The sequence below is a fragment of the Asterias rubens genome, chromosome 2 (genome assembly GCF_902459465.1).
Source record: "Asterias rubens chromosome 2, eAstRub1.3, whole genome shotgun sequence".
Classification (NCBI taxonomy): domain Eukaryota; kingdom Metazoa; phylum Echinodermata; class Asteroidea; order Forcipulatida; family Asteriidae; genus Asterias; species Asterias rubens.
This window is the reverse complement of record NC_047063.1, coordinates 11,520,519-11,546,681: the sequence shown is the minus strand read 5'-3', so window position 1 is coordinate 11,546,681 and position 26,163 is coordinate 11,520,519. Positions and strand designations below refer to the sequence as shown.

The window sequence follows — 26,163 nt, the reverse complement described above, 5'->3', positions numbered from 1 at the left end:
GCTTGGGGCGGGGGCGGGGCGCGTGGTGGTTGGAAGGGAGTAGATGGGGGAGGCGGGGCCGGAGGTGCTGATGGTGGAACTGTAGGATAATAGAGAAACAAATCTACAAATTATTGTTGGATAAGAATACAGACATATCAATAGACAAGACAATAGCAAAATAATATGACAAACAATAAAGCAAACAAATAATTTTAAATAATCAGGCTTTAGGAATGGAAAAATCCAAATCCAAATCTGAACAAATAAACTTGTTTTTGGAACAAATCAGATGTCAGAAAAAAAGGAAAAAAACATCGCGTCTTCACATATGGTACATCTAGAGTAACATTACAAAAATAAATTAGCTGTTGAAAACTGCTTACTAGCCTAAATAACTTGTGGTAAGCGCAAAAATTCATATTGGATGAAGACCTCAAAAATAAGGCCAGAGAACATTTTATTCTTTTTTTTCATACCCAGTTTCAAACGGAAGACAAGGTTAGTATGAGGTTAATTATTTTTTTGTTAAATTTCAGGACAAAAAAAGAGGTATTGATTGTTAAAATGGCTTATAAAATTCAGGCAGTTTGATTTTTTTACATTTTGTATAATCATAATTTATGGGTTTTTAAAATTGTATTTGAAGCATGATGACATCACAACAAAAACTTCATTTATTTAATTGTTATGTTTTAACTATCTAACCATATGTGAAGTTATGAAGAAATGTTACATGAGCTTTGCACATATTATAATGTTAAAACTACCTGGCAATCACTATTCCGAACATGAAGTGAAAACAATTGAATAACAGAACAAAAACAGAGTGAAGGTATTAGAGCTCACAATACTACACAAAATAATCAAAACTGTGCAATATGTTATGGATCATTTCTGTACAGCAGCTTTTGATTAAAGGCAGTGGACACTATTGGTAATTACTCAAAATGATTATTAGCATAAAACATTTCTTGATTACAAGTAATGGGGAGATGATAATAATATAAAACATTGTAAGAAATGGCTCCCTCTGAAGTGACGTAGTTTTCGAGAAAGAAGTTATTTTCCCACAAATTTGATTTCGAGACCTCACGTTTGAAATTTGAGGCCTCGAAATCAAGCACCTGAAAGCGCACAACTTTGTGTGACAAGGGTGTTTTTTTCTTTCATTATTATCTCGCAACTTCGACAATCGATTGAGCTCAAATTTTCACAGGTTTGTTATTTTATGCATATGCTGAGATACACCAAGTGAGAAGACTGGTCTTTGACATTTACCTATAGTGTCCATTGCCTGTAAGTGTACATGAATAACTACCTACTAAAAATAATTTGTTTATATGGATCAGAAAAGAATCAGGGGAAAGTATTCAACCTTCACTTTGAAACACCACATGTTCACAACATTAGATTATTGATAACAAAATCTACCTTGATAACTTATTCAATATGCACTAGACATACAGGAAGTTAAATAGAACAAAGTAAATGCACAGACAAATCTGTGGTGCATAACTTGACCAAAATAAACAAAAGTGAAAATAAATAATTTTTGCCATTTTACTTCTTTGGTTTTTTTTTACAGATAGGATATCCCCATACATCCAAATATCTATAGCATTAAAAGAAAATAACTGAAGAACAATGCCAACATCACATTATTTCAGAGCAAAGTACATGTACAACAAACATGCCAGAGACACCAAAAAGAAAACGCATTAAAAGAATAAAAGAAAAAAGGGGGAAAAATCCCCAGTAAACCCATAGAACAAGAGAACAAAAATTGAACAAGAGAACAAAAATTTTCAGTCTTGAAATAAGTGCAAAAAGGTAGCAAATAAAACAGAATTAATCACAGACAAGATTACATTATTGGTGCAGCCAGATGTGCAAATAGATGGTTCCCACATGACGTAAATCGATCACCTTTACGGGCAACTTGGGACACACAGCCATGCGTTTTGCGCGAGAACGGCGTGCAGCACCGGCACACTTCACAAAACGAGCCTAATTTGTTAGTAAACAGCGTGGTTGCTGGATGCGCCTGCAAGCCAAAATGCAGTTTGTCCATAAAGATGGCGTCTATTGCAACTTATCTGTGGGACAGTTACATGTAAAACACTAGCAACTATCCCAAGATACAGCATGTACAATAAAAATAATCAATTTAATTTTAGCTCTTAAAGGCACTGGACTTTATTGGCAATTACTCAAAATAATTGTAAGCATAAAAACTTACTTGGAAACGAGCAATTGAGAGCTGTTGTTGATAGTAGAAAACGATGGGTAACATCGTTTTAGAGAAAGAGGTAATTTCACACTCGAATATTAAAAGACGTCAGACCTAAAGCCTTTAATTAGACTGAAACACTCAAATCTGAAAGCACTCAAATATGTGCAACAAGGGTGTTTTTTTCTTTCATTAATCTCTTGCAGCTTTGATGATCAATTGAGCCAAAATGTTCACAGCTTTGTTATTTCATGCATATGTTGGGATACACCAAGTGAGAATTCTGGTCTTTGACAATAGACCCTTCCCATGAAATATGTAAATTGCACATAGCGCGTGTGCACTAACGTTTTGGTTGGCAAAATGAGGGAACATCGCGCTGTTTTTTACACTGCGTGACGCAGACGCGATTGCGCGTCTGCTCAGTGCACAACTCTAGTCTGTACGCATGCGTGAATGTAATTAGCATATTTCATGGGAAGGGTTCATTGCCAAAGGTGTCCAGTGCCTTTGTCTAGTAGGAAAATATAAATAATAAGAAGCCAATATGTAGTCAAGCAATGTTTTTCCTTCTGCGAGAAAAGACTACTGCCATTCAATTCACTACAAAGGGGGCATGAATAGCACACAGTGAGAACATACATGTAGGTAGGGTGGATTGAAATAATGGACAAGCTTCCAACCATCTACTATCACACAACACAATGCATATTTGTGGCATGTCACGGCCTAGTGGTTAAGAGTGCCGGATTCAAGCCCTGGTGTTTCTGATCAGCAGAGTGTGGGTTCGAGTCTCCGTCATGACACTTGTGTCCTGAAGTGTCTTGTATCCTTAAGCAAGACACTTAAGCATGATTGCTTCATAAAAGTTTGGGAGGTAGTGCTTTCTGCTCTACCAGCCAGGCATCTGATGGATGATGCCCAAGCCTACATCCATACGGACTGTACAATGGGTAACCCTGTTTCAGCCCTAGGAGTAGGTGGCATCGCCCCTGGAAAAATAGTTGAATTGCAGCCCACACCTTAAAGTGGCCTTCAGGCCTTGTCTGTCTGGCGACTTGCATAACATTTTTTTTTTAAATAAAAAAAACATTCAAGTGTAGTATTGTTCTACTATTGTGTTAATGCACATGTAAGTATGTCAATCCGTTAGTCTAACATAACATTTGTGCGCACTACTGGAAAAAATCATAAAGGCTGCAGAAATTATAAAGTCTAGAGCAAAAAAAGAAAATGTTACTTTCCAACACCACATTCATGTAAATCAACAGCGAACACAAAACATGCTTCAAAAGTGATGACCATACACTCACACACCTAGTGGTATGCTTATTCTCATTTATGGTAACCTTTTTCTTTGATGTGCTTACGTCTTTGCACTCGCTTCTGAAAATTTAACACAAGATACAAATACACTTATATTTATACTTCCTCTACAAAAATCTTAAGAGCAAACTGAAAAAAAAAACTGATAATAGAACACACACCTTATAATTGCACAAATTAATTATTGTACACATATTGACTGGCAATGAGGTAACCAGTGTACATCTATTCTTTGCACTCGCTTCTGAAAATTTAATACAAGATACAAATATATTTATATTTATAGTTCCTCTACAAAACGCTTCAGAAGAGACTGAAAAAACTGATAATAGAACACACACATTATATGCACAATTTTATTATGGCCGAGGGAAATAGGCCCCTCTTCTGGTCACTCACAGGCCCGAGGGGCAATAGACGTACACTAGTTACCTCATTGCCAGTCAATATGTGTTTTATAACACAGCTCGGTCTTAAATATGAAATAAGAACAGAAATCTGGAAAAAGAAAGGAAGTTTTGAATTTGCTGTTCATGGTTTAAGTCAAGAGAGGTCACTGTAACCGGGCACTATTTTCAAAGACTACTGACCGCTGGGAACTAGTCCCGCAAAACACGTGCGCGCGATCACTAGACTATATTAGTTCATCCCATGTGACCGTGTTTCAGCCAACCAGAATACAGAACAAGCAAGAGGTGTGTTATAAAATTACATATGGCAAAGTGTATGCTAAACTATTCTTCACTTAACTATACTAGTAATTTTATCTTAGGAATAAAATAAACCAATAAATCATGGATCCTGGAGGTTGTATAGTTTTGTATTAAAATGGTCCACACTTATCAACAGATATTGTCTAGAAGCGCCAGCTGCTGGCGATTTCGCCGGCTAGGATACTCGGTGTTTGATGCCAGTTATTATTATTTTCACTCTTTTTTTTCTGTGGCATGTTCAGGAGTCAATGTCACCCCAAAATGTGTTGATTTAACGAAAAAATTGCGCAGATCGTACCTTAGAGCATCCAAAATCAAAAAAATTTCTGGGGCCCTTGGGCAGGCCTTGGACCACACGCTGTAAGGGCAATGCATGTCACGTTCGCGCTGTGCACTAGCTCAGCCGTTTAACAAAACTGGCTACTCATATAGTCGTTCACCTACTTCTTTATAAACTGTGACAACCCTGTTCACAAAACAAATGTTGCAGGATCTTTAGCCAATGGACCCTTCCCATGAAATATGCTAATTACATTCACGCATGCGTACAGACCCTATTGGTTGGCGAACGCAATAGAAATGTGCTTTAAATAGGCACGCAATCGCGTCTGCCTCATGCAGCCGCTATCCAGCCGTGAACAAAACAGCGTGATGTTCCCTCATTTTGCCAACCAAATATAATGTGCACACGCTATGTGCAATTTACATATTATTTCATGGGAATGGTCTATTCCCAGCATGAGTATCCTGTTTCCACCAGAACAGAAGAATAAGACTGACTGTCCTGCAGCCAATTTCACGAAACGCTGGGATTAATCCTAACTCGAGTTAGGACTAGTAACTCGTCCTAACTTAGGATGGGTTCAATGCGTTCTACGTATTTGGATACGGACCTGAACTCATCCTAAGTCGTAAGATTAATCCTAAGTTAGGAAGAGTTTGGTGAAATAGACGGCTGATACTTTGTTGTTGTAACAGGCACGATATTTGGTCCTTGAGGAAAAAAAAGTAGGAACCATTGCAGGAGTACAAGGTTCGACCCACATGTATACTTTTTATTTAGGTGTGATAGACTTTTAGATGTTTGTTTATGAGAAAACCATGCAAAAAACTCAACAAGGTGGGGGGTCAGCGAATTAAGTTCAAACCTTGGCTTTTTGAATCCCACCTGGTACGATAACATTTGGTGAAGCAGCTTGGGCAAAAAATCTCACCATGGCCGAGTACTGGCACCAACTGTTTTCAGCTTAAACTACGACTTTCGGGGAGTAACTTGGGGTATTTCTGATGTCTACATTTAATAATAAAAAACCCAAGAGGTCATACGCATGCTTGGTGTGCATCAGCAGTCCAAAGCAACATTTTGAGCATAAAATATCATGAATTCCATCCATACTGAACTTGTGTGTGTAATCAGCATGCAGTTGACCCCGAGTGTACATGCTTGTTTGAATGACCTTCCCATCAAGGGAACTCGACAAACTCCCACAGAGGGATATAAACACCAAGCTGGCAACAGCCGATCTCTCTTCATACAAACAATGATTGTGATTATGAATTACACAAATCAAGAAATTGTAATTCATTAACTAGACGTCAATATTTATTTTAATCGTTGTGAAATCAGCGATTCAAACCCACAACCTTTTGATTGCAACTGCTGCAGTGCAGTCTAACCACAAGACCACTGTGAATGTGACTGTGCACATGCATGCTGTTATCAAATGAAATCTTGGCTCTGTCCGCTATTACAAATGTCATACCGTTATTACCTCATGAATCGTATCCCCAACTCATGGATTCAATAAGCAAGATAGCAAAATAAATTGCGAAACCGATAACTGAAATTGCTACATTTAACCATAGGTTTACCTCAAAGTAATTCCATCAGAATATCTTTAATTAAAGCCAATTTGCATCGGGGATAAAGAATATCAGTTTTGGTTTTACCCATATACACTGTAGTGAGATTATCTTGTTAATCTAACTGGAAGTAACTTTGATCAAGAGGGAGTCAATTTCAGTAAAAACATACTTATTTCAAATGAATTCAAACATGCATAAAGCATGCCCATCTGATCACTTAATTAATGACAATTTGGGAGGCTAATCATCCTCACTCGCAGCTAAGAGCTGAATTGCGAAGGACGGGGCTACAACGTGTTCGAGAAGCAGGCATGCAAAAGCGCCTTTGGCTGCCAGCCATATCAACCCATTATGACCACGAAGCACAGCAGAGAACCAACGCACAACTCACCTCACATATGGCCCTGGCCGGGTATCGAACCAGGGTCACCGTGGTGAGAGGAGAGCACTTTACGCACAAGCCAAACCATGCCCCCTGAATGTGCATAAAGCATGCCCATCTCACCACTTGCATGATGACAACTGACACAGTTTTGGACTAGCACATCTGTTTATGCACTCCTTTTTGTGTCCGTCTTAATTTCCACAATTTCCACATGCTATTTAATCAGGGGATATTCAATCACAGCCAAACCACATTTTGTGGAAAAAAAACCTCATTCAAAGCAACCCACTTTGCCATGCTCACTCTCACCTGTGTTTTCTATGAGGTTTACGATGGGATTTCTTAACTACAAGAAAGTCACAAATTATTCTCGATGAATACTCAAAACTATTTAGTATTTCATTAAAATTGTGTAACTACCAATTTTAGTTATTTTTTATATCAAGTGCTTTTCCCTTGTCTTATTTGAAAACATGGGAAATGCGATAGACATAGGAAATGCACTTGTGTTAGTAAAATTGCAACAAACATTTCAAAATGTGGAATCATTGGTGTTTCCCTTCGGCATAGACCCATTGCAAAACGTGCAGTGCACTTTGGATGCGCATCAGCTGTTCGCCATTTTGGGTGTCAAACACGCTCACAAGAGGAGGGTACACGACGTGTTTACGCCGCACCTTCGAACAATGCGAGTCTACAATCTCCACCATTTTGTGGGAGGCCATTCCTCTTATGAACGTTTTGACATCCAAATTGGTGGACAGGAGACGTGCATGTGTGTGCGCAGCGCATTGTGCACAGGGTCTATTCAAGTATAAATGACCGAGCATAATGTGACTGACCTGATGCTGGCGATGAGGGCGCTGTTGATGACGGACTACTCACACTTGATGCAACACCTGTACATGAAAACAAGAAATAACAAAACAGTTCATGACATTTGTAATGTCTGTCATTTGCAATCTTTATTTAATTTGTTTATTATTAAAAAACAATTTTTATTAAAAACACTTTTGAACTAAAAACAATTTTTATTTAAAAAAATGCTTTTCAAAAATAAACAACTTACCATTACTTGCACCATTTGTCTGATTTTCATCGATGCTAAGTTGTTGCTCTGATATCCTCTTCCTGACCATTGCCTTTTTTCTCTTTTTCTTCTCTTCTTCTGAGTTGTGATGGGCATGTACCTTGGATAACCTCATCCAACTTGAAAACTTGATGTAAAAAATAAAAATAAAAATTGCTGAAGCGAATGTTGTCCGTGGTGGTAATAGAAAAGACACCATTTTCCATTCAATTCCATTCAATTAGGTTATTATTCAGTTAAAAAAATTAAATGACAGTAGTTAAAAAGGCTAAAAGTTACAATTTACATTTTTTTATGAACAAAGTTTGTGAAACAAAGAAGATAAAACCTAAAAGCGATTTAACCCCTAAAAAAAGGGAGACCAAACACAATGGAACTAATTAAAGATAGCACAAAAAGCATTGTTCTTAAAAGATGCTGATGACTAAAAATACAACATTTAGGAAAGCAAAGAATGGCATTAACTGGACCTCACTGCCGTAGCAGGACTAACAACAGTAAAGGGAAAATCAATACAAAGTCACATTTAGATACAACACATTTATAAACTGAAAAACCTCGATGTTACATTGGTCAGATTGGAATTGTCCTTATCAATTAATTTCTCTTAAAAACATTTGATTTATAGATTAGGCAATTAAAAAGATTGGGCAGCTCTATAATCCATCAAAAAAGTACTAGCTCCATAAAAATAGCAACTAGGACAACCCCACAATAAAAAAGAAGTATCCAAAATTGTAAACACAGATTTTCATATAAAACATCAATACAAATTATGCACATGAAAGAAAACAAGGAAATGCAATGAATCAACAAAATTATAATTGCACTGGAAAAATGGATGGAAACATGAATTAGAGCAGCAACCATTCACAGAAGTTTGGTTGCCACTGGAATAAAGGAGAGCTTCCGTCTTACAATGTGGGCGTCTGTAAGCAAAAGCAGCAACCATTCAGAAGTTTGGTTGCCACTGGAATAAAGGAGAGCTTCCATCCAACATGGTGGGCATCTGTAAGCTAAGAATTCCAAGGAATCCTGAACTAATTATTCATTACACTGAAATAATAATCACAATAATGAACCATTCTTGTATAGAGCATATATCACAATCACACAGTCGTCTCTATGCGCTTTGAGGTGAGAAAAGAGAAGTTAGACAACAGAGACAAGTAAGTAAGTACATAAAGACAAATTTAGGTAATACAAAAAGAAATACTGAAGGCTGCTGCAAAAATGAAGGTGTTGTTAACTTTGGCTAAAATGAATTCATGTTGATTGTGTGAATGAATGTTTTATGCTGTCCGGAAGACTATTTTAAGATCCCCTTACCTGTTTCTGGTCTGACTTCAGGCGTTTCTCTACGCCCATTTCTTTGGCCATCTTGAGTGGTTCTTTCAACTTACTAGGCAGTCTGAACTGTGGACCTTCTGTTACTGGTACGTCTTTGAAAAACCTGACAGTTTAAACAAGATTCGTGTGATGTAGCTTTGCACAAATGGAAATGAGTAACCTTATCACAGACTTTTTGCAGAACAATGAATTTGAAAGAGATTTTAAATTTGCATTGGGGATTAAGAATATTAATTTTGGTTTTTACCCATACACCTATGTGTGTTAGCACTGTATTCTCAGTACTTTCCCCCCCGAGTCCTGTGAAAAAATATCACAGGCATGTTACTCGGGTGGGATTTTTAGGCGTGTCATGGCCTAGTGGTTAAGAGCACCGGATTTAAGCTCTGGTGTTTGATCAGCAGAGGGTAGGTTTGAGTCCTGGTCGTGACACTTGTTTCCTTAAGCAAGACACTTAACCATGATTGCTTCGTAACAGTTGAGGTAGTGCTTTCTGCTCTACCAGCCAGGCTTCTGATGGATGATACCCAAGCCTACATCCGTCTGAACTGTAAAGGGGGTAACCCTGTTTCAGCCTCAGGAGTAGGTGGCAACGGCCCCTGGAAAAATAGTTGATTGTAGCCCACACCTTGAAGTGGCCTTCAGGCTTTGTGTGTCTGCCGACTTGCATACAAAATAACAAATAAATTAATAACCAATTGTTTTATCATCATTTTATTTTTTAAAGGTACCCGTAAATTGTTGTTATTTTTTATTATGGAAGTATGGAAACAAATGTGTATTTGAGTTGAATAAATGATGGTTATCCACTGTTGGATACCGTATATATATAAATAAAATAAAAAAAGTTATTAAAAAACGGATAATTTTGACTTACTGGTGGTCAAGCAGGTCCTCAACGGTAGGCATGCCTTTCTTACAAGATTCAGAAGTCAAAATAGACTCAAGCACAGACTCTACATAAGAAGGAAAATTTCAGATTGAAGCTTAAAAATCAATTAGTAATCAACAAACCTTTTTTGAAATCTTAGTATCCATCTTGGGAAATGATGGAAATGTCTTAGATATGTATTTATTTTATTTATTATTATTATGTATTGGTATAAACAAACAAAATGACCAGTAGCAGTAGCTGAAATGGCCACTTAAAGGGAAGGTACACGTTTGGTAATTGTCAAAGACCAGTCTTCGACTGGTGTATCCCAACATAGGCATAAAATAACAAGCCTGTGAAAATTTGAGCTCAATTGGTCATCGAAGTTGCGAGAAAATGATGAGAGAAAAACACCCTTGTAGGACAAATTTGTGTGCTTTCAGATATAGGAATAAAAGACTTCTGGCTTTTATTATTTTAGTGAGAAATTCAGAGGGAGCAGTTTCTCACACTGTTTTATACTCTCAGCAGCTGTCCCATGCTCATTACCAAGTAAGTTTTTAAGTTTATTTTGTTTTGAGTAATTACCAAATGTGTCTTCCCTTTACAATGGTTTACAAATACAGCACTGTACATATAAGAAAATAAACAATCACATATTAAAGGGCAATAATATTGTGAAAAAAGTACAAAGCACAGAACCCCACATAAAAAACAATAACAATGGGTCAATTGTAGAATGCAAGATATACATGTATGGCTGACAAAACACAATGCAGTGGAAGAAAGCCTGCCACTAAAATGAGGATGGAACATTTCTGGCGAGCCTTTCTTCTCACCGATGGCTATCTAACTATTTCGGCAAGATGGAGAATCTTAAATGGTACAGAAAAATGGACCCCTGGCCATTTGTGTCTAAAGGGTATGGTGCAATGCCGTTGTCAGCAACCTGTTCACATATTTCTTTGAAGGATTTGGGTACTTTTTGTAACACAAAACACAGTGTCCACGAATTTACCATAAACTTACACCGATTGAAGACAATGATAGTAGAAAGCTTCCCTTAAAATATTACCAGCTGAGGTGTTGTAGTTTTTGAGAAATTAGTAAAACAATGTCACAATTATACGATTTACAAGCTAAAAAAATTTCCGTCTTAAGAGGCGAAAACAATTTGTGTGACTTGTTTTACTCATTTCTCACAGCTTTCTACCATCATTATTCAAAAACTGTGTGAGTTGAATGTAAATCTTTGGACAATGTGTTTTGTGTCTAATACACAAACTACCTAGACCCTCTAATACTTGAAACTATCAAGTCATGATATATAAATATTACAAATTCTGTGGACACAAGAAGAATAAATAATTGCTGAATTGGTATATGAGTTATTCAGGAAAAATAATGTGGATTGCCGCTTTATTATAACAAACTTACTTGCTGGAGCTGGCACTGTGTGAGGGAAGTCATCTTTGAAGTGCTTATGTAGTGGCATACCGAACACCATCTCAAATAAGACATGACCAAAGCTGTATACATCAACTTCTTCTGTAGTCTGAAGGGAAACAAAAATCAAACCAAATACTCAAATTATTTTGTATCAATAACGCTTACTAACGAACAGTTTGTTAAACAGCGCAAAATTACAATGAAGTCTCAAAGCGCTTTTGGAAAGTGAAAGAGTGAAACAGTGAAAACCAGGACTGTTGAATACATACATCACAGAACATACAGAAAGAACAACAAAATATGAACAATGTAAAATACAAGTTATTTCACCAAAAGATGCGCTTCAAATTAGACTTGCACTGTTCCGATAAACACTGAATACTACATGTATTTCAACTCTTCCTATTGCTCTAATGCAACTAATAAACTGCATTCACCACAGTAAATCCACCATGCATGTGTACATATCATTTGGCTTTAATTTCAGCATATCAAGCACAGACCAGGGGTCCCCTAGCTACTTGACGGCAGGCTATGTATGTCTCACTTTTTGATTAGATTCTTAATCTTTTTAGGGCCAAACTGAAGAGCACATAGGCCTGCAAGATTTTTTTTCTGCACCAGGAGTGTCATCATTGACAGACATGGCACACTAGAAATGTTTAATATTATTATTATCATTCAAAATGTCACCTTGATTTTCTTGTGTTGTATGATGAAATCTCGATAGTATGACGGCAGACCCAGCATTGAATTCTCGATGTCCAGCAGTCGGCAGGCATTCCCCTCTAAGATAACATTGCCTGTATGCAGATGACCGTATGGGATGCCTTTCTCATGCAGGAACTTCAATGCCTAACACACAACATCAACACACAATATTTTATACAAGCTTCTTTTTACTCTGGGAAACCCTCTCAGTGAAACACTGTTTTTCAGAGGTGCCCAGCAGCGAACAAACAGGGTTTAACATTTTAAAAGTTTATAACCAATGATGACCAATATTAAAAAGAGAAAAAGCAGCAACATTTAAATAAAGGCTATAGTCGTACAACAACACAGAATCTTTACAACAAGCAAAATATACAATAAAGACAAAGGTTAAAAATCCGGGCCAGCCAGGAGAAGCACCACAGGACCCACCTATTAAAAATTCAAATTTGTGTACTACATGTATATTTTGCAACTTAATATAGTGCATGGCAAGGAATTCTGAAGTGTAAGGGGAGTTTAATTAATTTATTGACCCCACAAGCAGCAAATGATGATAATAATGATAACAAATATGTATAGCTGCTTAGCTATTTTCAGCAAAAAAATTCTAAGGCGCTTCACAGAAAAGCTCAAACAGGAGTATTAAAACCCATAGGTATAGGCCCTAGACGATGTGACCTATGTTTACATTCAAACCGCCCTCTGTTGACAAAACACTGTATACGTCATGTTTCGCCGGGAAAAAAGACGCGTAGTCATGGTAGTAGCGCATACACTTTCTAGCTGGCTGCCAAAACACAAAGGTTTTGCCCGGCGGTATGCGCGCTAATCATGTTATGGTTTTCGAGTGACGTCAGAGGTCACATCGTCTATATGAAGATATATTACATAGGCAAAGAAAGGTACACAAGACCAACAAAAAATAAAATAAATAACAATATATTGTAATATAAGCAATGTTCTTTCAATTCAATTCATCTCAATCAATTCAATCAGCATTTGTTTCAAAATTAGTGAAAAAGAAGAATAATGTCTACAATAATTTAAATCAAAGACATTCAAGAACTGGTTAAGAATATGTGAAAATGAAATGAACAAAATATAATGTAATTGATACAGATCAAATCAATATTGGTGAAACAGGAGAATAAGGGGTACATTTATTGAAGTCAAAGACCGTCAAGGACCTGTTAAGAGGAATAATGTATGAAAATGAAATGAAAATAATACAATGTAATTGATACAGATCAAACCAATATGGGGGCATTTACAGAACCCTGAAAGCCTTGTTTTGAACTTAAATCAATTCAATTCAATTCAATTCAATTCAATTCAATTCAATTCAATATTGGTTTATTTTATTAAAAATACATCACCAAATAAAAAGTCAAAGACTAAGGGAATTTGGTTAACAATAAAATTACATTAGAAATATATATCAGGAATATTATGTTAAATACAGCATTAAAAAGGTTACTTGAGGGAAGAAGACAAACAGGAATGGCGAAATTAGCATTTAAAAAATTAAAAATAAAAATTGCCTGACAAATAAAGTACTGAAAGAAAATACAGCAAAAACAAAAGCAAAATTGACCCTGTATTAACGTACCTCTAATATTTGTCTTCCATATGTTCTCATGGTGGTCAGATCTAAAGCAGCGTATGATTTTGGATTGCAGTACTTCCTCAGGTAGTGGTGCTTGGGTTTGGACTGATGAGAACATAAAAAATACCCAGAGTAATTAATAACAATAATGGTGTCTTGTCTTCTTATATAGCGCACATATCCGTCACTCAGTGAAGCTCCTTGCGCTGTTACATACAGTATTTCCTGCAAGGTATGTGGGACTACGATTGAATTTGAGACCTAATCCTTAGCACCATGCAATGTTTTACAAGGTGCTGTGGCGCAATATGCTGCCAATTAAACCATGAACATCGGGGCAAACCCCATCTCTTTTTGATAAGTGCACTAGGTTCTTTAATGGAATTACACAACACACAGGACCAATGGCTTTATGTCCCATCCGAAGGACGAAGCATCATGGTCAAGTGTCTTACTAAAGGAAAAAGAGTCATGACTGGGACTCGAACCCACACTCTGCTGAACAGAAACACCAGAGCTTGAATCCGGTGCTCTTAACCGCTGGGCCATGAAATGCATATATGGTGAGAAAAATCTTCTTCTTTTTGAAATAAAGTTTTCACACAGCAGGCAATTGTACAAAATCACTGCAGGCAATGCAGACTCAATTTCCAAACAACCGGATGTTGAACTGTTGTCAATGAACCAACCCAGTAGGCATTGGGTATAACTGTCTTCCTGAGATAAACAACCATGTGCATCATCTATTAAGCTCGTGACTAAGCACTCCGAAAGATTATGGTTTTCAAACCGTACTTAAAAATATTACAGCAACAAAACAAATGTGTACCAATGATTGTACATGCGTTACGTGCACATTGACATTGAACTGTCTCACATGATTGGCCAGGGCCCAGTTTCAAATTTCTGAAATGAGCCGAGGTACCAGTCGCAGCAATGGTAGCTCTTTAGCGTTCTAGGTGGTAACCTATTTTTGCTCAGCAAAAATTTTATTTGTGCTAAGCAAGTTTGTGTGCTTGAAGGCTTCATGAAATTGGGCCCTGCATATAAAATGCAGCAAATATCAAAAATGTTGTTTACCTGAGTTAGACCGTGTCCGAAACGGCCACTTCGGCTACAACTACAGTTAGATCAGATAGGCAGATGCACGCAATCTAGCCGTAGCTGTAACTGAAGTTGCCATTTGAAATATTTTTGAAACCTTTACTGCATATAAATTCATAAACGCCATTTCTACAAGCCGACAAACATGAAATAACTTTCTATCTGAAACTGAAAATCCATGTAAGCATAGATCCCTGTGTTTGAAGCCAACATGTATGTTGGCATGATGACAGAGGCTGACAGGTGATATTCAGACAAGTTCTTCACCTGGTGCTCAGTGTGTCACTGTGAGTCATTCTTGAAGAATAACAACATTTCCCATGTGATGTTATCATACACGTAGTTTCTTATCACAGATGGGATTAATTGTTGTGTGTCTCTAGTTGACGAACAATGACCCTGCATCCATTGTTAGCGTAAAAATCTACTTGGTAATGAGCAATGGAGAGCTGTTGATAGTATAAAATATTGTGAGAAATGGCTCCCTCTGAAGTCAAGTAGCTTTTGAGAAAGAGGTAACTTCTCACTCCAGTGTTAAAAGACTTCAGGCCTGAATTGTGCAACATGGGTCGTTTTCCTTTCATTATTCTCTTGCAACTTTGATAACCAATTGAGTCCAAATTCTCACAGGTTTGTTATTTTATGCATATGTTGGGATACACCAAGTGAGAACCTTTCACAATCACCAAAAGTGTCCAGTGCCTTTAAACTAGTCTGTAAATAAAATATGTGGGGTGCTGTGGTCGAGCGATTAAGAGCAACAAAGCTCTGGTGTTTCTGTTTAGCAGAGTGTGGGTTCGAGTTCCGGTTGTGACACTTGTGTCCCTGAGCAAGTCACTTGACTATGCTTCCCCCCACCCAGGGCCAGGGGTAAATGGGTACCTGAGAGGGCAGAGATGGCTCTTGTGTTTGATTTATACTAAACAGCTTAGTAGCATTTTTTTTTTATTGCACAGGCTGTATACTCCCAAAGGAGTTGAGATTGTTAAGAGAATAAATTAAATGCCCCTGTGACCAGGGGTGGATTTCACAAAGAGTTAGGACTGGTCTTATCTCGAGTTAGGACGAGTATTCGTCCTTACTCGTCCTTACTTAGGACTAGCCATGCGTTTTTTATATCTCCTATAGTCCTAACTCTTTGTGAAATCAACCCCTGGGGTAATATTGTGGAAGCGCTTTGAGACACCATTTGAGAACACATTCTATTGGTTGAATGAGCGTGTTATCGTTTTCGTTATCGCTGCAGAGTGACTCGGCCTTTAATGTGGTTGTATAATTTTTGCCCAACAAAGAAAGACACGTCATTGTAGTAACTTTAGTAAAAACTAAGGTAGACCCATCGACTCTGAAAGGCAATAGCTGCATGTCACCTGACAAACTCTAGATGATCATTCTTGGAGAGGAAGAAAAAGCAAATATTTGACAAATATCTAGACAAGACCATTTTGAAAACGATTCATCCCTCCAATACCAGGCGCATGGCCAGGCAACAGCACCACACCGTTAACTACACCACAAGGTATATAAAACGTAAAGGCTGCATTTCCTGTATGATGCATGGGTCCCCTGCAGCAACCTGACTGCGTGCACGTTAGCCTTGCCAACGAATGAGCGATGGTTCCTAGACAAACTCCCACCAAGTCTCCAATACGTACACCAGGGCCCAATTTCCTAAAGCTGCTAAGCACAAAATTTGCTTACCATGAAATTTCTTCCTTAATAAAAACAGGATTACCAACCAACTTTCCACGTGATTTTTCAGGATAAGCAAACATCAGCTGACCACCACAAACAAGCAAATTGCAACAAGAGGAAATTTGGTTGGTAATACTGTTTTAATCAAGGAAGAAATTTCATGTTAAGCAAACTTTTGTGCTTAGCAGCTTCATGAAATTGGGCCAAGCCAAGGTGTATAGGTGCTTACCTTACATATGAAGTCTCTTAGTGTTCCAGTAGCATGGTACGTACGGATAGCAAACCCTCCTGTTTCATTGGCTGATGCATATGTGACTGGGTAGATATAAGGGTGTTGAATGGTCGGAAGCATTTTCATGGCTTGGAGTAGGACTTTGTCATCCAAAACCTTATCTGGTCCAAAGTCACTCTGTAAAAAGCATGACAAATATAATAATAATAATAATAATAATAATAATAATAATAATAATAATAATAATAGTGGATTCTTATATAATGCGCATATCCGTCACTCAGTGACGCTCAAGGCGTCCCGCATTGGCTCGGGCCTTTATTGCACGGCCACAACTCTGCCGGTTTTAAACGATCATTCATAAATACCTCAGACAGTTTCGCTATTCCTATTGGTGGAGAGTGCGTCACTTGGGGGTGTTTAAACCTTTGATAATGACCAGTGTTTATAACCAGTTGTGAGCGGATACCCCGCGCTAGACTTGATGCAAGACGCTTCTTGTTACGGATGATGCAGGCACTGTCGGTGAACTGGCCGCGCTATGTGTGAAAGGAAAAGCAGATCGTCTTGCACCAAGACTATACGTGCATGCGCTCGAATGGAACCGGAAACTGTTGGAAATAGGCATGCAACACACGGACATCGTACATGTACATGTACATACCATGGAGGTAGAAACATACAGAGCTCAAGTACGTCGGAAACGGACAAGTTTTACAGAGTTTCTTACTTAAATATGCCTTTTAACCAAAAAGGTATTTATGAATGGGAATAAAAGGGTAGCTACTAGTTCTTTCACGGCCGTTTGAAACCTTGCAGGGTCTAATTTCCGTGTGATAAAGGCCCGAGCCAATTCAACCCTGCGCTGTTTTAAACGGCCGTGAAAGAACTAGTAGCTACCCCAAAGGCCCGAGCCGAATCACACGGCAATTCGACCCTACGCTCTTTTAAACGGCCGTGAAAGAACTAGTCGCTTCCCTTTTTATTCCCTTATTCAAGACCGAGTCACCACTCTTTTATTCCCTTGGTAAAACACAATTGGTGTATTTAAATAAGGAGAACCAAACTGACAATATTCTAGACTTCTGTCAAGTAGGACTGCAGGCCAACCTTATAGATGGATTGTACATGACGTCATCGACCGCCATCTTTGACAGAAAAATGCACGCGCGTATGCTGCCCACGACTCTCGGCCAATGATAGCCTTTTTACCCGTGCAAGTTCCATCAACTATGGCGGCTAATGCAAGGGGTCTACATGTATTAATCTATCTGCACAAACTAATAATAGTATAATAACAATATTTAATTCTTAAATAGCGCAAAACTTTAAAAAATAAACTCAATGCACTTTACCGACTTTACTTAATTAAGCCAAATACTGGTAATCAATTAAAGGCAGTGGACACTGTTGGTAATTGTCAAAGAATAGCCTTCACAGTTGGTGCATCTCAACATATGCATAAAATAACAAACCTGTGAAAATTTGAGCTCAATCGGCCATCGAACTTGCAAGATATGAATGAAAGAAAAAAACACTGTTGTCACACGAAGGTGTGTGCGTTTAGATGGTTGATTTCGAGACCTAAAGTTCTAAATCTACGGTCTCGAAATCAAATTCGTGGAAAATTACTTCTTTCTCGAAAACTATGGCACTTCAGAGGGTGCCGTTTCTCACAATGTTTTATATCATCAACCTCTCCCTATTACTCGTCACCAAGAAAGGTTTAATGCTAATAATTATTTTGAGTAATTACCAATAGTGTCCACTGCCTTTAAGACAGCGCTAGATAAAAAAATACATTAAACCATTCGTAAATAAAAAAAATAATTACCCATGCTAAGATTTGCCTGACTTTGGGCTGGTCTTTAGGCTTGATCATGAAATAACTCTTACGGATCCTCCATCCGATATCTTTCATCGCATCTACTACTTCCCAGTGTGGCTCCGACCTGAAGAACATGGAAACATGCTGAAGCGCTATCTCTGAGGGTAGAAAGTTAAACAAAATATTCAATGGTGAAAATATTCCTATCCTTTAGGGTGGTAAAGGCACTGGACACTTTTGGTAATTGTCAATGACCAGTATTCCTACTTGGTGTATCCCAACATAGGCATAAAATAACAAACCTGAGGAAATTTGGGGGCTCAATTGGTCATCAAAGTTGCAAGAGAATAATGAGGAGAAAAAAAAGGGGGAAAAAACACCTTGTTGAACAACTTTGTGTGCTTTCAGATGCGTAATAAAAAAGGCTTCAACAAAATAAATAATGGAGTTTGACAATTTCATAATTGTTATCTTTTCATTTTGTACTACTACATGTGATTACTGTGGAAAGATGGAAGGCCCAGCATGCTATCATTTGTGTGGTACATATGAACTGCATCAAGAATTAAAGATAATAATAAATAATTATTGATTTATATTGCGCCCATTCAATGAAATGTTCACAGGCGCATAACAAAAAAATCAAGAAACAATTAAATAAACAACCACAGCAAAAGGAAAAACTATTCGAATGGTAACCATAGCAAAAATCACACAATAGACACAACAAATAGTTAAAAAGTGCCACAATCCAAAAATTATAACACAAGACCCTTACAGAACTTCTTGTGCACTATTCATGTCAAAAAGATAGATCAGAGATAATTCAACAAATTCAAAATTAGCGACAAGATGGCAGAACAGTTCAAGCAGAAGTGATACAAAATAAATATGTAACACAAACTGAGAAGTGGATGTGATTGAACTTGTAGGAGGGTAAGCTAAACATCCACCACTCATCCACCTACTCACTGCTCATGAAAAATGGGAGAAAACATGACCTGAAAGTTTAACGGCAATAGGCACAGTAGACCGATCCAATAAGCTCTGCCCCATTGCGTATTGACCAATAACAACCCATTGCGCAACCAAACATCCGGCGAATAAAGTCTGACATGCGAGCGCGCATATGCTTGGCGCGCGCGGCAGAGCTGTGCAGAATGGCATTGGAGAAGCGCATGTGTTACTGCTCACACGTGCGCCGTGGAAGGAGCCTAATGCATCGGTCTGATTGGTAATTGTCAAAGAGCAGTCTTCTCACTTGGTGTATTCCAACATCTGCATAAAATAACAAACCTGTGAAAATTTTGATTCAATTGGTCATCACATTTGCAAAAAAAATAATGAAAGAAAAAACACTCATGTTGCATTACTTTGTGTTCTTTCAGATGCATAATAAAAAGCTACAGCTGAAGTGAGAAATTAGTTCTTTCTCAAAAACTATGTAACTTCAGATGGAGTCGTTCTTACAATGTTTGATACTATCAATAGCTCTCCATTGCTAACGTTTTTTTATGCTAAAAGCCGAGTTATAGTCGAAGGCGCGATAGTTGGGCGATGGAAATCTTGACGCGTGATCATAAAAGACACAGTTTTTAGGCCTCAGCAATGACTATAAACTGTGCTTTTTAGAATCGCGCGTCAAGATTTCCATCGCGCGACCGACTAAAAACCGGCCTTAACAGTTGTTTTGAGTAATACCAATAGACCGTATTGAATAACCCCTTTGCTGCTATGTAAGTCGCCATCTTGTAGGTCAAACCTAGCCCTATATAGGACTCTTCCTCTGTACACAGATACAGAGTCCTAAATATTGAGGCCCGTTTCTGGTGCGGAAAATTGTCAAAGCTTCATAACTCAAATATTACCTGCAACAAGCCACTAATTTCAACAGAATCACAATCTATGGCGGCATACATTTTTCTGCGGTGGGTTTTGGTCCTCATATACATGTATTCCTCACAAATCCGTCATTTCGTGAAATAATGCAGCTCCCAACGTAAAAAAATTCCTGTTTTGATCGTTTTTTCACAGTGTTGTCTGTTGCCGTGCGTACGCGTATACATTCGCGTGCAAGACGCATGAATTCTTGGTCACCATTATCTTGACTGCACAGATTCACACGCAAATGCAACGCAATATTTGCGCGTTGTGCGTCTTGCGTACACACGACAGACTGTGAGAGTACGAACAAAAATTTGAGTTTCTTAACGTTGGGAGCTGCATTATTTCATGAAAATGACGGATTTGTGAAGAATATATGACAACCAAAATCCACCGCAGAAAAATATATGCTGCCATGGAATGTGAATCTGCTGAAATTAGTGGCTTGTTGCAGGTAAGATTTGAGTTATGAAGCTGTGAAAATTTTCCGCCCCAGAAATGTACCCTGATGTCCAGGACGTCACTGTAGTACAATACGAAAGTGAAAGGCCGCCAGGGCTAGGTCAAACCGTATGTGAAACCGGTTTGATTTCTACGGCACAAGCACGCACACACAAACGCACACGCTCGCAGACGCCATCTTGTAGGGCAGATATTTGAACGGGGACGTCATATTCAATACGGTCTATTGGGACCAGTGCCTTCAAACACATTACCTTGTAAATTGGAGGGATAGTTAGCTTGATCCAGAAACCTCTTGACGATAATACTGGTAGCCAATAGATGATGGGACAGTATAAGGGTGAGGTATTGTTGTAGGTTCTGCTGCCTCTCTGCAATGAACTCACGGTCCATGTTACCAAACATCTTCTTGGGCGGCAGAGGAAGATCCAGATTGGAAATCTTCAGCAGCTCGTGGAATGCTACAAAGTCACTGTATCGTCGATTTATCTGCCGGTAAAAAAAAAGGAAAAGGTATGTTAATAAAAATCTGAAAAATCTACTCCGCGGTAGTAGAATAGCAAGACAGTTCTCTAAAGAACAAACTCTACCTGGCAAGTAGATACACACATGGTGTTACCAAAAAAAAAAAAACTATACATTGATACCTCACCATGCAATGCCTCAAATCATATAATAATAGTAAAACAGCATTTATAAAATGCATTCTGGATCACAGATCCCTCAATGCGCTTTACAATATAAAAAAGGCTATATATTAGCAAAGATTCTACAAACAAAACTAACAGGTCAGTTTTATACAAATAGTCATTATGATCTTTGATCATATTGTAAAGGCGCTATAAAAATACACGTTTTGCAGGATTGAATGGGGTAACACAGAGCTTTGGTTTATAGCCTTTTTGGTAATGACTTTGTGTTTATATAAGGATTTAAAAAAAAATGTTTCTCTGTAAGCGCCATGGAGCATTCATTTTGATGGATTTGGCACGATATACAATTTTTACTATTTCTTTTTTTACTATTATTGCCTACAGTCCGACTGTTCAAAAGAATGGTTTTCTCGTGAGTAAAAAAAACATGCGCTTCAAGCTTCCTAGCAATGGAAGACTTTTGAGATGCTGGTGGCAGCAGACATAACAGTACTTATTTGCGGCACATGCTCAGTATTGCGTGTGTAGGTCTGAGCTTGCGCACTACTGATAAGAACCGTGAAAAAGGACCATCAAAAAGTCTCCAATAGAGGTGGGATGTACACTGGCAGGCTACAAAAGATCTCTCTGAGATGCGCCAAGGTTTAAAACAAAAATCTCTCTTTAAAGGCTTTTTCCAAACTTCCGCTTGGGGCTCCAATTTGGGGTTTTGAATAATTTATATTCAATTGAGCAAACACATGAAACATGTACAATGCAATTAATTGGTATAGTATTTACACTGTCTGACTGTAGTGCCAGTAACTCAGTTCAAAGTGCAAAAGTCGTTTTTATCAATCTGGAATTGACCCTTAACCCTTTATAGAGACCATTAGTTTCTGTATAATCATCACCATACGCCCAGATATTGCTATTACAATATTGTTGATTTTTTTGGCACTTGCTTGCTATTTTCAGGTAAAATGTTCGGAAAATGAGAAACAGAAATACCCCTAATGGTTTTTGTTTTTGAGTTGTAGATTCTATATTTACATGGGAAACATTGGATAATGTTAATGTAGTCCCTAACCTTTTCTTTGACCCCACTGTTTGAGCAAAAATAGGTCAAATAGTGCCTCTAGCTACCAGGCAACCTCGGTAGTCTAGTTGGTAAGACACTGCTCTAGAATTGCAAGGGTCGTGGGTTCGAATCCCACCCGAGTAACATGCCTGTGATATTTGTTCAAGTACTGAGTATACAGTGCTAACACACAGCGGTGTATGGGTAAAAAAAAAATAATAACAATAATAATAATAATATTCTTTATCCCTGTTGCAAATTTAACATCTATTATAAATATTGCAGATGTTTGCGGTCACTCTTGGCATGCATTCGTAACAAGCCGCTTGCAGCTGTCTCTAAAGGGTTTTAAATGCCTTAATGGTAGCAAAATGATATCCATGGATTTGCTGAAATCCATAGCATACCATTACAAAAAATCTTTTAAAGAATAAGGAGAACAGAATTTGAATCAACTCAATTGAAACTTTTAACGGAAAAAACAAGATAAAAAGCTCATACGTCACATTAATTAATATAAAAACCAAAATGACTCCTTTGTGCATGACTTGTTTCCTTTCACCAAACTGTGAAATCCACAATATTTCAACTTTTGGAAAACTAAATCAATAATTACCTGCCAGCTATTTTCTGTAGATGTACCTCTCTGAACTTTCATGACATAGTCCTACATGAAAGGAAAAAAACACAACAACATATGAATTTAAAATAATTGTGTTAGCTCGTGTTTTAAAACCATTTTGTCTGTTACCTGTGCAGTATCATTTTTAGTCAACAAGCCACTATTCAAGTATATGTTTTCTCATTTAGATTTTAATGTCTCCATTTTTTTAAGGCAGTGTTTCTAAGCACAGAAACTCAAAAGGGTTCTGCGCCTTTGATCATTTTGTATGTAAGGGGCGCAATATAAATTTTTAATATTATTATTGTTATTACTGTTAAATGCTAAATTATGTGGTCAAATTAGTAGCTCAAGTTACAGACAAGACAGTTAAAGACACTGGACACTATTGGTAATTGTCAAAGACCAGTCTTCTCATTTGGTGTATCTCAACATATGCATACAAAAACAAGCCTATGAAAATTTGAGCTCAATTGGTCATTGAAGTTCCGAGAGAGTAATGAAAGAAAAAACACCCTTGTCACACGAAGTTGTGTGCTTTCAGATGCTTGATTTCGAGACCTCAAAATCTAATACATGTACTGAGGTCTCGAAATCAAGTTCGTGGAAAACTACTTCTTTCTTGAACAATACGTTACTTCAGAGGGTGCTGTTTCTCACAATGTTTTATACTATCAACAGCTCCCCATTACTCATAAGGTTTTGTGCTAATAATTATTTTGAGTAATTACCAATAGTGTCCACTGCCTTTAAGATGGAGAGAACAAATGTTTCTACACTTCCAACACACCTTTTATAACAATGTAAAGCACAGCAAAAGACACAGACACTATAACTAATACAATCATGTTATTTGTACATTAAATCTCAATTATTTCTACAGCAAATAAGCAGATAATTCCTGTTTTTTCCCTACCAGATGTTATGTAGCCTAACAATGAACATTGTTATATTTCCATTAGTATAGATACTGCAGTATCTATTATACCTGCTTTTGTCTTTTTTAAAGAATGATGCTGTGTAAGATGAAACGCAAAGGAAATGACTCAAAATTCTTTGGAAAAGAACATTGGCAGACAACAGGAAATCGATTCTCCCAAATGTCAAGAGTCTGGTTGCTCATATTTTGTTTGCTGTAAAGCAGGATATCGCTTTAAAAAGTCAATGCTTGATTTCTCTGAAACTTAGTGTTAAAGGGCAGGGTGTATCTTGTTTATTACTCTACAAGGAAGTCAATGGCCATGAAAAGTATTTGGTAACGCACTGAAGAGCCGTTGATAGTATAAAACATTGTGAGAAACGACTCCCTTTGAATCTAAGAAAGGTTTCATAGAGCATTTGTTATTTTTTTATATTTTTTTTTTTTTTTGGGGGGGGGGGGGGGGGCATTTGAAAGTACACGGTACACTATTTTATTTCATTATTTTCTCAAAACTTCGTTGGTCAACTGAGGCAAAGATTTTACGTCTGTTATTTTATTGGATATTTTGAGATACATCAAGTGAAGATTCATGTCTTTGACACTGACCTAGCAACAAGTGTACCCTGCTTGTAACATTGAAACCATGTGCCAACGATTATTTGATGAGGGACGTTGGTGAACATTTTGTTATGACTTTTTGTGACGGAAAAAACTTCAGAATGATATGTTTCTTTGATACATGTAGGACTACAGTCAATAACTATAATAGACTGACAGCAAGAGATGCTGAATGTAAATTTGTTATTTTCTGAAACCATAATTGGCGTGTCGTGGCACGGCCTTTAAGAACACTGGACCTTCTGATCAGCAGAGTGTGGGTTCGAGTCCCGGTCGTGACACTTGTGTCCTTTTAAAGCGAGACACTTAAATTAATTGCTTTTCTCCACCCAGAATATGAGAATTAAATGGGCACCTCTGAGGGAAGAGATGGTTGTTGTGATTGATTTAGCTTTAAGTAGCCATATTTGTTGCACAGGCTTTATACTCCCCAGGGCCCAGGGAGTTGAGGGAAAACTTTCCAGATGGCGCCACCACTTTTTCACTCATTTTTACAAAAGGAGATATCTCATTGAGGTAAATTAGATACTATATTATTTCATATCGAATGAAAAAGTGGTGGCGCCATACGGAAACTTTTCTGAGTTGAGATGGTTTAAAGAATTATTTAAATGTCTACATCCTTGAAGTAAACCATGGAGCTACATTATAAATGTACGTCCATGCTTGAACAACCCCCCCCCCCCCGCCAAATAAGAAATATATTATAAATACATAAATAAATAAACAAATAAATAAATAAATAAATACATAAATAAAGGAAAAGTTTCCGTATGGCGCCACCACTTTTTCATTCGAAATAAAATAATATAGTATCTAATTTACCTGATTGATATATCCCTTTTTGTAAAAATGAGTGAAAAAGTGGTGGCGCCATAAGGAAAGTTATCCTAAATAAATACATAGATACATAAATAGACAAATAAATAAATAAATAAATAAATAAATAAATAAATAAAAATAAAATACCATAACCAAGGGAACCCTACATTTATTTGTTGAATGAAACTTACAGTGTGTGTTTCCAGATTCTGAGCAGCTTCGATGACACACTGCAGTGTGATTGTATCGTCCAGTAAAACTTTGAAAGACGACTTCCTTTTCTCGAACAGAGCCATGGTTGGTTCTTAAGGTGGCACAGTACTATACCGGCCACTGCAGGGCGTATTCAAGTACACCCGTCAATACAAACAATCACCCAACCAATAAATGCCACAGTCACAGCACAGTGGATCAGTGAGTGTCGGAATTGGGAGCGCAATGCACGTAGTGCGCGCTGTGTGCACCTGCTAGCAGTGACACAATAAACTGATAGCTCTAGCTAATTGAATACTGGATTAACTTTGATACAAGTAAAATTTGAATTTGTCAAAGCAACAACACTACAGCTACAGTTCATGAGTCATCTTAGCAAGTGGGGGCTTCGGCTAATAAATAAGTCGGACAGCACAACAAGTGATAATTCTTCCGTTTTTCTAATGAAGTTCTTTGCGGTAGC

The 26,163-nt window shown here is 37.6% G+C and overlaps 1 protein-coding gene across 2 annotated transcripts; it reads right to left on the bottom strand.

Annotated features, from left to right (window-relative positions):
- LOC117306883 (PX domain-containing protein kinase-like protein) lies at window positions 1-26,163 on the bottom strand. 2 transcript variants are annotated; one of them, XM_033791447.1, is made up of 14 exons: window positions 25,679-26,163; window positions 23,120-23,170; window positions 21,045-21,279; window positions 18,451-18,602; window positions 16,614-16,793; window positions 13,589-13,690; window positions 11,959-12,120; window positions 11,254-11,371; window positions 9,820-9,898; window positions 8,922-9,045; window positions 7,572-7,719; window positions 7,345-7,401; window positions 3,530-3,598; window positions 1-79 (listed from the first exon to the last, which is right to left on the bottom strand). In XM_033791447.1, exons 1-13 carry the CDS (start codon window positions 25,781-25,783, stop codon window positions 3,579-3,581), a joined length of 1,533 nt encoding a protein of 510 aa, XP_033647338.1. In that variant the 5' UTR covers window positions 25,784-26,163; the 3' UTR covers window positions 1-79; window positions 3,530-3,578. The 2 variants fall into 2 exon arrangements, with proteins under 2 accessions (XP_033647338.1, XP_033647339.1); XM_033791448.1 differs by having other exon boundaries at window positions 27-79; window positions 3,562-3,598.